This window comes from Hippopotamus amphibius, chromosome 17, assembly GCF_030028045.1.
Source record: "Hippopotamus amphibius kiboko isolate mHipAmp2 chromosome 17, mHipAmp2.hap2, whole genome shotgun sequence".
Classification (NCBI taxonomy): Eukaryota; Metazoa; Chordata; class Mammalia; order Artiodactyla; family Hippopotamidae; genus Hippopotamus; species Hippopotamus amphibius.
Window position 1 is genome coordinate 41,462,969 of NC_080202.1, and position 12,468 is coordinate 41,475,436.

Below are 12,468 nucleotides of genomic sequence, written 5' to 3' on the forward strand. Positions count from 1 at the left end.
GTAGTACCTGAAGGCGCTGGTGAACGCCTACGAGTCACATCCGGCCCTGGACTTTTTATTTTTTTTATTTTTTGGGGGGTACACCAAGTTCAATCATCTGTTTTTATACACATATCCCCGTATTCCCTCCCTTCCTTGACTCCCCCACCCTCGAGTCCCCCCCACCCTCCAGGCCCTGGACTTTTGAAGTCAGTAGAGTCATGCGCTCTTGCACCACGTGGTCAGAAAACACACCCAGGAGCCGGTGTGGAGCCCGGAAGCTGGTCTCCCAGCCGCCGGCCGGCGTTTCCCTTCAGTTCCGCGTGACCTGAGGCCCGCAGCTGATTGGACGCGGCCGTCCTGCCTCCAGTCCCGAGTCCCCATTGGCGGCGCCGAGACCGCTGGACCATGGAGGCCTTGGCGGTGGCCGCGGCTCTGGGGTTCCTGCTCCTGGCCGTGGCGGGCGGTTCGGCCGGGGACGAGGCCCGGGAGGCGGCGGCCGTGCGGGAGCTGCTGGCACGGCTGCTGGGAGCCGAGCCGGCGGCCGCCTTCTCGGTGTCGGTGGATCGCGCCCTGGCGGCCGAGTCCGGCCTGGACACCTACCGCCTGAGCGGCGGCGGCGCCGGGGCGCGGGTGCTCGTGCTCGGCTCCACGGGCGTGGCCGCCGCCGCGGGGCTGCACCGCTACCTGCGCGACTTCTGCGGCTGCCACGTGGCCTGGTCGGGCTCTCAGCTGCGCCTGCCGCAGCCTCTGCCCGCGGTGCCCGAGGAGCTGACCGAGGCCACGCCCAACAGGTACCGCGGCCGGACCGCTCCGGCCGGCTCCCCTGCAGCTCCCCGCCGCCTGCATTCTCCCCGGGGCGCCAGCCCGCGCTGAGGTCCCCGCCTCCCCCCCCCACCCCCGCCCCCCCATCGCCAGGCTGCTAGGGAGCGCTGGCCTTAGGGTCTCAGGGTCGCACACGACTCTGGCTTCAGACCCCAAGTAAGTCACTTAGCCTCTCTGAGCCTCAGCTTGGCTCATCTGAAAAATGGAAAGAATGGCATCTACTGTGCAGTGGTGCCGTTTTGGTTGTGAGGATTTGCACGGTGCGGGGTGTAGAATTTCTGGTGTGCCATCGGTGATCAATAAATGCCATTCCTTTCCTGCCCCACCCTCTCTTCGAAGATGCTTCCAGAGGAATGACTCGCAGCCCTGTCACAGGCCTCTGTTCTAGCGCTTGTCCCGCTGCACAGAGGTGATGCCTTCACACAGCTGTCTCCTCATTTGACTGTGGGGAGAGGGGGACCCCTCCTTCAGGACAGGGGCTACCTTTGCCGTATGGCACTTAAACACTGTACACAGAGTAGGAGTGAAAATGGAATGTGCTCTCCTAAATATCTGAGAGGCTAGAGCACTGAGCGCTGGGCGCAGGTGTGTGGGTGCCTCAGAAGCTCAAGCATCGGAGTCTCAGCTCCACCTGGGGTGGATCCTGGAGCGAAGCAGTAGTGGGGCCACGTCTGCAGCCACTCCTTCCTGAGCTAGATCTGGGGTGGTGTGGGGAGCTGTTCCAGGGCCAGGCTGCCCTCCAAGTTTTCCCCAGGCTGTGGAACCTCAGGGATGAGGGACATCCTCTTTGCCCCCAGGGCCACGCCCCAGCTCACGCCCCTGCCTGCAGGTACCGCTATTACCAGAACGTGTGCACACAAAGCTACTCCTTCGTGTGGTGGGACTGGGCCCGCTGGGAGCAGGAGATTGACTGGATGGCGCTGAACGGCATCAACCTGGCCCTGGCCTGGAGTGGCCAGGAGGCCATCTGGCAGCGGGTGCGTGCCCACCACACCCCCGGTGTCCCGCCTCCCCTACAGCAGCGCAGTATCTGGCACACAGAATAGGACTCCAGAAGTGTTGGTAGCAGGAGTGATGGCTGTAGCCTCCCAGCTTCCATGGTTGAGACAAACACATTTACCTAGGGCTGGACCCCAGCACCCACCGTAAACACTCTAAGAAGTCGGCCTCCCCTCACTCCCCACCCCAAGTGGGTCAGTCAGCAGCTTCTGTGGATTCTGTCTCATTAGCAGCTCTTCATCTGCGTTGTCCTCTTCATCCTTATTCATGACCCCAGTTCAGGCTCTCATCCCCTCTCCCTGGACCCTTGCCCGCCAAAGCCTCTGAACAGAGTCAACCCAAAAATAGTTCAGGAGGTGGCAAATAAGAAGAGTTTATTTGGGGGGGTTTACTAATTGCAATTTAGGAGATACAGTCTTGGATAACCATGAAACAGTGTTCTGAGGAAGAGAAAGAGGAGCTTATTTTTTTTTTTAAGCCATGAGATTGTTAAGAGTTGCCTGGTGAGAATTGTGACTGACTATGACGTAAGTTGGAAAATATTTGTTAGTAAGGAATTGTGAGTTATTTTAGGGTAAGGATCCAATAAGTACCTTGAATTTCTAGTAGGCTCTTTGGATGACTTGGTCAAATCAAAAGGTGAGATTCCATCCAGGCTGAGACGTGCGTAAGTTATGCTTCCTTAATGGCCTCCGGGCCATTAGAGTTTAGAGAGATCTCTAAGCAATATTTTCCTTTCACAACAAGACTCCTGGCTCTCCAAGTTCCACCTGAGTATCCTTTCTGAAATGCAAGTCTGGTGGAGACCTTCCACTATTAACCCAGTCAGGAGTTCACCATTGCCTTCAGGTTTGCCCAGCCTGGGAGCTTCCATACCCGAGCCCTGAGAGCTCTGGCTACACCTGGGGCTGCTTAAGCTCCCTGCAGAGCTACCCTTACCCATCATTCTAGCCCTCCTTTTCCCGTGAAGCCTTCTAAGGCCCTTTCCCCATTTAGGGGAGAACCCCTTTGTGCCTCACCTCACCCATGCAATAAGGGTGACATATTCGCAAATTCACCTGTTCACAGATCTCTTTCTCCTGGACTGTGGGCTCCTTGCAGGCAGGGGTTGGATTTAGTCTTAGTAACTCTAGGGTGCAGCCCTGAGAAGAGGTGAATGTGTTTGTTGAGTGAATGAATCAATGCATAGAGATGAAAGACTTACACGTGTGGGGTTCGCCCTCCCCCTCAGGTGTATCTGGCCTTGGGCCTGACTCAGACAGAGATCGACGAGTACTTCACTGGTCCTGCCTTCCTAGCCTGGGGGCGCATGGGCAACCTGCACACCTGGAGTGGCCCCCTGCCCGCTTCCTGGCACCTCAGGCAGCTTTACCTGCAGGTACAAGGATGGGGAAGGGGAGGAGTGGAAGTGGTGCTGGACAGTCATGGGCCTGGGGTGGGGGGTGGTGTTTGGCCCACCTCGGAGCTCTTAACTGGGCGGTGGGGAGTCTGTGTGCCCTGGGAGAGGGAGGGCCTCCCACCTCGGTGGCCGTGCTCACCACCACCCATCCCATTCCTCCCAGCATCGGATCCTCGACCGGATGCGCTCGTTTGGCATGATCCCCGTGTTGCCAGCGTTCGCAGGGCACGTCCCCAAGGCTCTCACCAGGTGATGTCCCCCCCACCCCCCATTCAGCTTGGAGAGAGAATTCATGTTCCCCTGCAAGGCACAATTTAAAGAAAAACTTAAGCTGTAGATGTAGGCTGGGGCTTGATTCCTGGCTCTGCTGCTGACCTGCCATGCAACCTTGGACAGATTATGTGACTGCTCTGTGCCTCAGTTTCCTCACTTGTAGAATATCCATGTGGCTTGGCACAGAGTCTTAGCACATGGCAGCTCTGAGTGATGGTAGGGTGCACTGGTCTCCTCTGTCCTTCCTGCTCCCCTGTTCCTCTGTGCTACCCACCCATCCTCTCCTGTGGCTGGCAACGTTCTTCAAGGCCCAGCCGAGACCTCCCCTCCTTCGGGAATCCTTGCAGGGCCCCCCAGCATCAGTTACCGCCTCCCCCTGAGTGCCTGGTTCCCACCACTCTCAGTGCTCAGCGCGCGCTGCCGGCCTCACTGGCCACTGCTTGGCCTCCCCAGCTGGGCAGCAGGCCCCTCGTTCGTACATTCAGCCAGCGTTCGTCAGGCTGTCTGGGGCTGCCGGACCTGGCCCTGTGCTGGGGTCCGGGGATGCAGCCACAGAGGTGCACTGAGGCCCCGCCCCCGCTGGGAGATGCGTTGCCAGGGGGATACAGTACAGTGATAATGGCAGCAATATATGTGGGCCCAATTCTCCATCAAGGTCACGTCTGCTGGGGGAAGGGGGGATGCAGCAAGGGCTCAGAGCAGAGGTGGTCATTTGTTTCAGCCAGTGGGAGGGGGAGAGACCGCAAGAGCTTTCCAGACAGGTGAAACTTAAAGGGTGTCGGAGTAACCAGATGCGTAATCAGGGAGGGTGGCGGAAAGGGCTCCAGGCGCAGGGCATAGTATGTGCAAAGGTACAGAGGCGTGAGCGACCCAGGAACTGCAGGTGTTAGTGAGGCTGGCGATAAACACTGTGTCAGCCTCAGCGGTGCCCCCCCCCCCACTAGGGTGTTCCCTCAGATCAACATCACCCAGCTGGGCAGCTGGGGACATTTCAACTGCTCCTACTCCTGCTCCTTCCTCCTGGCTCCGGAAGACCCCCTGTTCCCCATCGTGGGGAGCCTCTTCCTGCGGGAGCTGACCAAAGAGTTTGGCACGGATCACATCTACGGGGCCGATACTTTCAATGAGATGCAGCCCCCGTCGTCGGAGCCCTCCTACCTGGCTGCAGCCACCAACGCTGTCTACCAGGCCATGATCGCAGGTTCGGTGCCAACGGGAGGTGGGAAAGGGAAGTCCCCCGGACCCTCAGGGAGATGGGGGTGGCAGAGGTCAGTGGGGGTGGGAGGAAGGGCTGGGAATAATATCTCACTGTGACACAAAGCACTTCACAGTTTACCAAGCACTTCTACACACACATCATCTCATTTAGTCACACTGTGGTTGAGAGGGGAGCTCTGGAGCCAGACACCCTGCTCCAGTGCTAGCACTGCCACTTCCTGCCTGCAAGACGTGCAACAACTCACCTCCCTCCCAGTGCCTCCCAGTGCCTGCCAGTGCCTCAGCTGCTTCATCTCCAAAATGGGCTACCTCATAAGCAGAATAATGCCTGGCCCAGAGTAAAGTATCATTAAGTGCTGGCTATTGAAAATATTTTATTTGATCTCTGCCTCCGTGCTGAAGTAGGTAACACAGGCCAGAGGTCAGGGGATGTGCCCCCAAGCTGGTAGGTGCCCTTCCAGGTGCACAGATGTGAACCCAGAGCTCCTTCCTGCCACTTACAGGGGAGGGGCAGGGAGGGGCCAGGTCAGGAATGGCTTGGGGAGGCCTCTGTGTCACTGGGAAGGGGCACATTGGCTCAGCTCCAGGTGTGATCTGGAATCAGAAGCATCAGAATCACCCCGGAGGCTGTCAGAGCTGCAAATTCTCAGCACCTCCCCTACCCCCTGAATCAGAATGACTGGGGCTGGAGCCCAGCCCTCTGGGTAATTCTGATGCTCCATAAAGCTTTACAGCACTATGCTGGCACTCCCAGTGGGAGGAGGAGGAGATGGGAAGGATATGTGTGATGGAATGCCCTGCTGGGAAGGAGTGTCCTATGATAGAGTCCTTGAACTTCTCTCGACCTCTGTTTCCTCATCTGTAGAATGGGGTGAATGCTCCCCTGCCCCCTCTCCTCTCATCACCCTCTTTTCTGTCCCTCCTGCCCCGCCACAGTGGACCCTGATGCCGTGTGGCTGCTCCAAGGCTGGCTCTTCCAGCACCAGCCTGAGTTCTGGGGGCCCGCCCAGGTCGGGGCTGTGCTGGGGGCCGTGCCCCGTGGCCGCCTCCTGGTTCTGGACCTGTTTGCTGAGAGCCAGCCGGTGTATGAGCGCACGGCCTCCTTCCAGGGCCAGCCCTTCATCTGGTGCATGCTGCATAACTTCGGGGGCAACCACGGCCTGTTCGGGGCGCTGGAGTCTGTGAACCGAGGCCCCACAGCCGCCCGCCTCTTCCCCAACTCCACCATGGTAGGCACGGGTATGGCCCCTGAGGGCATCGGCCAGAACGAGGTGGTCTACGCCCTCATGGCTGAGCTGGGCTGGCGGAAGGACCCAGTGGCCGATTTGGGGGCCTGGGTGACCGGCTTTGCGGCCCAGCGGTATGGGGTCTCCCATGGGGACGCAGAGGCGGCGTGGAGGCTGCTTCTCAGGAGCGTCTACAACTGCTCTGGCGAGGGCTGCCGTGGACACAATCGCAGCCCGCTGGTCAGGCGACCATCCCTACAGATGGGTACCACTGTCTGGTACAACCGATCAGATGTATTAGAAGCCTGGCGGCGGCTGCTAACCGCCACCCCCACCCTGGCCACCAGCCCGGCCTTCCGCTACGACCTGGTGGACGTCACTCGCCAGGCAGTCCAGGAGCTGGTCAGCTTGTACTATGAAGGGGTGCGGACCGCCTATCTGAACAAGGAGCTGGTTGCCCTGATGAGGACAGGAGGGGTCCTGGCCCACGAGCTCCTGCCCGCGCTGGACGAGGTGCTGGCTAGTGACAGCCACTTCCTGCTGGGCAGCTGGCTGGAGCAGGCCCGGGTGGCAGCGGTCCGTGAGACTGAGGCCCGTTTCTATGAGCAGAACAGCCGCTACCAGCTGACCCTGTGGGGGCCAGAGGGCAACATCCTCGACTACGCCAACAAGCAGCTGGCGGGACTGGTGGCTGACTACTACGCCCCCCGCTGGCAGCTCTTCGTGGAGATGCTGGTTGAGAGCCTGGTCCAAGGCATCCCCTTCCAGCAGCACCAGTTTGACCAGAACGCCTTCCAGCTGGAACAGACCTTCGTCCTCAGCACGAAGAGGTATCCTAGCCAGCCCCAAGGCGACACGGTGGACCTGGCCAAGAAGCTCTTCCTTAAATATTACCCCCAGTGGGTAGCTGGCTCCTTGTGACAGACTCACCACTCTTGGGCCATGTTGTCCCCAAACTCCAGGCCTGGGCAGGTTTCCGGGGCCTGGGGCTGGACAAGCGTCACAGGGTTTCCCCAGGCTTAGGGGAAGGAACTCATGCCAGTGAGATCAGGCATGGAAGGTTGGAGAGGGCTGAGCTGCCTTCCTCCCCCACCCCAAATGTGGGATCCACGTACTGTTTTAATACAACTAAATAAATGGATGAATCACCTGGACCTGTGTGCCAGAATGTCAATGCCACGATGCTGGGGAGGACTCAGCATGGACGCTGGGGAGGTCAAGTCTCCCCACCCCCTTGCCTCAGCTTCCTCAGTTTTTTGTTGTTGTTGTTGTTTGTTTCATCAGTTTTATTGGTCATATATCCAGAATTCATTATATACATCTTTCAAAATAACTGGATATTACAAGAATAGTTTACAGTTCAGCTGTGACTGCACAAATACTTGACACAGGAAACCATTTTTACAAACACTTATTTTTCTTATAAGACTACTTTAGTACAGAAAATAAGTCTCCTTATATCTTACAGCAAAGTTTATGCAGTTTTTTCCCCCATGCAACCGTCATTTCAGGTTTCCTATCATACCACGTCCATCACATCCCATAAACCAAAGTAGAATCTGCTACCATTTCCCGTTTTCAATTACTATTGAGTCCACTGTTAAGAATTTTTAGGCTTCTTTCCTGATCAGAAAGAATTCATGTATTCAGGCTAGAAGAGGTAATTGAAACAACATTCCTTCTAAATTTAACTTGTATCGGGTTAATCACTGTGCTTGGTGAAGAATCTTTTCACTTTTCTCTTAGGCTAGACCATCTAGTAGTTCACCCCAGCTGTATCAAGCAGAAGGGATATAGTCCTTACATTCCTAAGAGTTTCGAAACTGCAAAAGCAAAACCCTAGAAACAAGAGTTAAATACAATTACAACTATTTAGAAAGCTAAAACACTAATGATGAGAAACAGAGAACACTTTTAGATTTAAGGTCTCACCCAGGTTGAAGATGACATAAAAGAAACTGTAAGGATGTGGCAGTCATCTTACAAAATATTGAAAAACTGCAAAAGGTGAATCACTTAGGTCACTGGCCTGTTGGTGCCCAGTGCCAGAAGACACAGAATCTTAGGCTCTGTGGCTAGCTGAACTATTTGACATTTTTCTGGTGCTGTGACTTGGTGGGAATAGCCTAATAAATACCTTGGCCAGAACAAGTAATCGTTTAGGCCAGAGGAACTTTATAGACCACATTTCCCTGAAGAGACAGGACCCCCCCACACACACCCCAGAGAAATATTTGGCATTCATTCCATTCCTTCAGGTTACTGCAAAGTGTGGCCAGTGAGCTAAAGCTTGTCTTACTTTTCAGGTAGCATGAATTAAAACCAAGAGCCTGGCAGCAGTCACGTGCCTGAGTGCTCAGCCCCAATTATCCAGTATTCTTGAAAGGATTCTTTAATCAGGCCCTTGTCCAACAAGAGATGTAACAGTACTTGGGGACTACAATTTGTCCCATTTCTCTGCTTTTCTCTTGATTTCTCTTTCTCGCCCTAGGGTAACAAGTTGCTGCAGGTATTTACCAAAATACCATGGCAGTATTTTGGAGATGAGTTATTTTGCATTACTGGAAGTATGCGATCATATTATAACGGGTCACACTTGCATCTAACGGGGAGATGGCCACATCCTGTCTCCTGCAGTGATTTTGTGGACTCAGCATAGTTGATGTACCTGTCATTGTTCTTGTCTCTCAAAACACCATCTGTTAAGGTGATCAGTTCATCTTTGCTCACTGGTACCTCTTCACTCCCTTCCTCCTCCTGCAAGGTCGGGTCACAGGCCTCACAGGCCAAAGCTGATCGAAGCTGCTCCCTGGTTCACTCACCCTCGCAGCCACCCAGCTTCCTCAGTTTTAATACTAACTCCTGACCTTTGAACGGAGAATCCCCTTCCAAAACATGTACTTTCATACCCTCAGCAACAAACTTTTGTAGCTATCATTGTCACTGTGGGACAGAGACTTTCCAGGGGAAGAGCTGCCCGGGGCACTCGGTGCCCACTTGGGAAGCTGCACATCCTGTTTGCAAAGCTTCGCCCTCCCTCTAACCAGCGACTTAAAGAAGCGGTGGTCTAAGCAGTGGCCTCATCTCTGCCTTGACCTAGAGTAGATTGGGGAGAGTAGGCCAGGGACCCACAGGAGGGCTCAGCCTTGAGATTGTGTTGCAGACATAACAAGGGGTGGGGACCCCCGCGGGCAGGGGCGGAGCAAAGCAGGTGATATCCATCCAGCCTTCCAGCACCCGGCATTCTTGGGGCCCCTCCACACGCACACCTCCATGGACCGGACCGTGGTGCTCATTACCGGCTGTTCCTCCGGCATTGGCCTACACCTGGCCCTGCATCTGGCGTCCGACCCGTCCCAGAACTTCAAAGGTACATGAGGGGGCTAGGGTGGAGAGAAGGGAGCTTCTTCCTGGTCCAAGGGGGCCTAGGGAGGGTCGTAAGCCCGAAATTCAGAGCCTCATCCTCTCCCTGAACCTCCAGTGTATGCCACGTTGAGGGACCTGACGGCGCAGGGCCCACTGTGGGAGGCCGCCCGGTCCCGAGGGTGCCCTCCCGGCTCCCTGGAGACGTTGCAGCTAGACGTGAGGGACGCCGATTCCATAGCCGCTGCCCGGGCACGCGTGACCGAGGGCCGCGTCGACGTGCTGGGTGAGCCTCCCCGCAAAACTAGTGCAGGAGGCTTCCTCACCCTGTGTCCAAACCAAGATGTCCCGAGACCCAGGGTGCATGAGGGGACGCGAGGGGAGGAGGGCCATGCGTGAAGGGGGTGAGGTCCAGTCTCTCTCTCTGCAGTATGTAACGCAGGCCGGGGCCTGGTGGGGCCGCTGGAGGCACACAAGGAAGGCACCGTGGACTCAGTGCTGGACGTGAACCTGACCGGGACGGTACGGATGCTTCAGGCTTTCCTGCCAGACATGAAGCGTCGCCGCTCGGGACGCATATTGGTGACCGGGAGCATGGGAGGCTTAATGGGTGAGTGGAAGGGGGTTGAGTGGAAGGGAGGGAAGGGCCAGAGGTGCGCAGGATGCAGGGCTCAACAGGAGAGGCGGGGTCTAATAAAGGAGGTGGAGCCTGGTGAGTCTGCCAGGGCCCCTCCCGCTCCCCACTGCGCGCCTCCGGGATCTGCCTCAGCAGCTTCCTCTCCCCTCCAAGCGCTTCCCTTCAACGCCGTTTACTGCGCCAGCAAGTTCGCAATCGAGGGTTTGTGCGAGAGTCTGGCGATTCTGCTGCAGCCCTTCGGGGTCCAGTGAGTCACCGCCCTGCCCCGGGGCCCTCTAAACCCTGACTTTGGGAACCCCAGCATCCTGTCTTGTTGGAACCCCTCTCAGGCATTCTTCCCGGCCCCTCCCTAGTGCGGCTCCCGTTTGTCGTGTGCCAGGCACAGTACTGCGCGCTTGTCACACGGTCCTCTCACTCCACCTGCCCACCTAGCTGGTGAGGCGTCGGTACTGTTAGTGGGAAGCTCAGGCCCAGAGAGCTTCGGTGACTGGCCCAAGGTCACACAGCTGTAAATGACCCAGCCACGGTGGCATTCTGACGCCAGAGCCTCTCTCACATCCTCCAAGGGATGTGCGGGAGCTTTTCCGGCAGTACACCGGCTTTCAAACGCTCGGGTTATCCTAAGCGCCCGCCACCCGGGCACAGCCCCCCTTCGACCCTCCCTCCCGGACTCGCATCCGTCGCCGCCTACTCACTGCTCTGCCGCCGGCAGCTTGAGCATCGTCGAGTGCGGCCCGGTGCACACCGCCTTCCCCGAAAAGCTGGAGGGCGGTCTGGGCGGGATGCTGGACCTCGCGGACGCCGAGACCCGCGACCTCTTCTCCCGCTACGTGCGCCACTGCGAGCAGACCTTCCTTGAGGCGGGTCAGGACCCAGAGGAGGTGACCGAGGTGAGCGCCGGGCGGGGCTGCGGGAGCGGGGGCAGCGCTCGGGGTCCCCAGCCCAGTCCCGGCCAGGGCGCCTGCTGCCGCCGTTGCAGGTCTTCCTCCAGGCGCTGCGCGCCCCGCGCCCGGCCCTGCGCTACTTCACCACCGAGCGCTTCCTGCCCCTGATAAAGCTGCGCTTCTCCGACCCCAGCGGCTGCACTTACGTCGCTGCTGCACGCGAGGCAGTGTTCGGCGACCAGGCCGCCGAGGGCTCCGACGGCGCCGCCGGGGCGGAGGCCGGAGCCGGAAAACTGGGGGCACCTGAGCTCTGAGCTCCATTCACCACCCCGAAATAAAGGTCTGGTCCACCGCTGTCTCCCACGCTCTCCTTTGCGGCCCGGGGGTGTGCGGTTTGGGGATGAAAAGGGGCTTTTGACTGCACTGCACTTGCAAGACCACTGGCGCGCGCAGCGGGTGGACGATCAGGAAAGATGGTGTTAGCCTGGGTTATACCTGCGGAAACCGAGGCCCAGAAAGGGAAGGAGCTAGACCAAGGGCACACCTCCAGTCCCCCGCAGGGCAGGGAGAGTGGCCCCTGGATTCCCCGAGGGGTGTCTGCAGCAGCAGGAGTTGGGTGCGGGAAGAGTTGGCTTGTGACTTGGCTCCCATGAGTCATGGGAACTTAGGCAATGTCCTTACCCTCTCTGAGTCCGTTTTCTTACCTGCAAAATGAGTATAATACCTGTCATGGATTGTGCTAAGCATTCATTGAGATAATGCCCAAAATGCTGGTATAGAGGGCTTAATAGCAGGCACTGGCTATTATTATTACTACTAATGCTATTACTATTGTAATTGTGTTCCCATGTGGAAGCCAGATGTGTAAAGAAGAAACAAGGCTAAATGAGCCAAAAGGAGACAGCCCCACTCACCCCCATCCTTGCCCCCTGCCCTAGACAGCACTCAGCAGGAGAGATGCCCACCCGTCCAGAAGCTGCCTTTCACCAGGGGGTCAAGCTGAGGCTCCAGGCCTGGCTGATCTTCCCAGTGGTCCATCCTCCTTCTGGAAGCCAGTGAAAGGAGCCAGAGTGGCAGGAGCCACTGAAAGGGCCTGCAGGGTTGCAGAGCCAATCTCTTTTTAACTTCCTCTGAGGCTGGGTGCTGGAGAAGGGGTGGAGATAGAGACTAGGTGAGGAGGTTGCAGGCAGAGGAAAGCGGTAGGGGTGCCCCAGGAGGGGCTTAATAAAGAACATACATTAGCAGGCTTGTCAGGTACACAACACTCTGGATAGTGGCACAGGTGCCTCCTGGCGAGGCAGTAATAATGCCCAAAGGTATCCTATTTTGGAGGACAGCTTTCTCATTAGAGACCTAAGGACGGGCTTAGTTGGTTATTATTTAAGGCTTGCTGGGTGCAGTTAGTAAGGGCACCTGTGTGTGCTATAACGTCCCCCAGGCCAATGGAGGGAACAAAGACAGCGGCCAAATGATTGTATCAGTGGAAAACGGAATATGCCCACCTTGCCTTGAGGAGTGGGAGGTGGCAGCTTTAGGCACTTGACCTGGTTTTACATACCACACACGTTGGCCAGGGAGGCAGCCTTGTGGGGTGTGGTGGGGGAGGGGTGGGTGGGAGGGGTGGCGGGATATGCCAGACCAGGCCTTCACCTTCTCCCCCCCCCC

General features: G+C 57.3%; 2 protein-coding genes across 3 annotated transcripts; both read left to right on the plus strand.

Annotated features, from left to right (window-relative positions):
* The first annotated feature begins 237 nt into the window (after positions 1–237).
* NAGLU (N-acetyl-alpha-glucosaminidase) lies at positions 238–7,073 on the plus strand. Of its 2 annotated transcripts, XM_057716713.1 has the most exons (7): positions 661–773; positions 1,144–1,213; positions 1,634–1,781; positions 3,035–3,181; positions 3,366–3,451; positions 4,420–4,676; positions 5,630–7,073. In XM_057716713.1, exons 2-7 carry the CDS (start codon positions 1,158–1,160, stop codon positions 6,838–6,840), a joined length of 1,905 nt encoding a protein of 634 aa, XP_057572696.1. In that variant the 5' UTR covers positions 661–773; positions 1,144–1,157; the 3' UTR covers positions 6,841–7,073. The 2 variants fall into 2 exon arrangements, with proteins under 2 accessions (XP_057572695.1, XP_057572696.1); XM_057716712.1 differs by lacking the exon at positions 1,144–1,213 and having other exon boundaries at positions 238–773.
* A 2,119-nt stretch (positions 7,074–9,192) lies between these two features.
* Positions 9,193–11,117, plus strand: HSD17B1 (hydroxysteroid 17-beta dehydrogenase 1). Its single transcript, XM_057716422.1, has 6 exons — positions 9,193–9,289; positions 9,401–9,568; positions 9,713–9,892; positions 10,073–10,166; positions 10,632–10,809; positions 10,899–11,117. The coding sequence occupies exons 1-6, from the start codon at positions 9,193–9,195 to the stop codon at positions 11,115–11,117; spliced, it is 936 nt and encodes a 311-aa protein (XP_057572405.1).
* Positions 11,118–12,468: the final 1,351 nt, after the last annotated feature.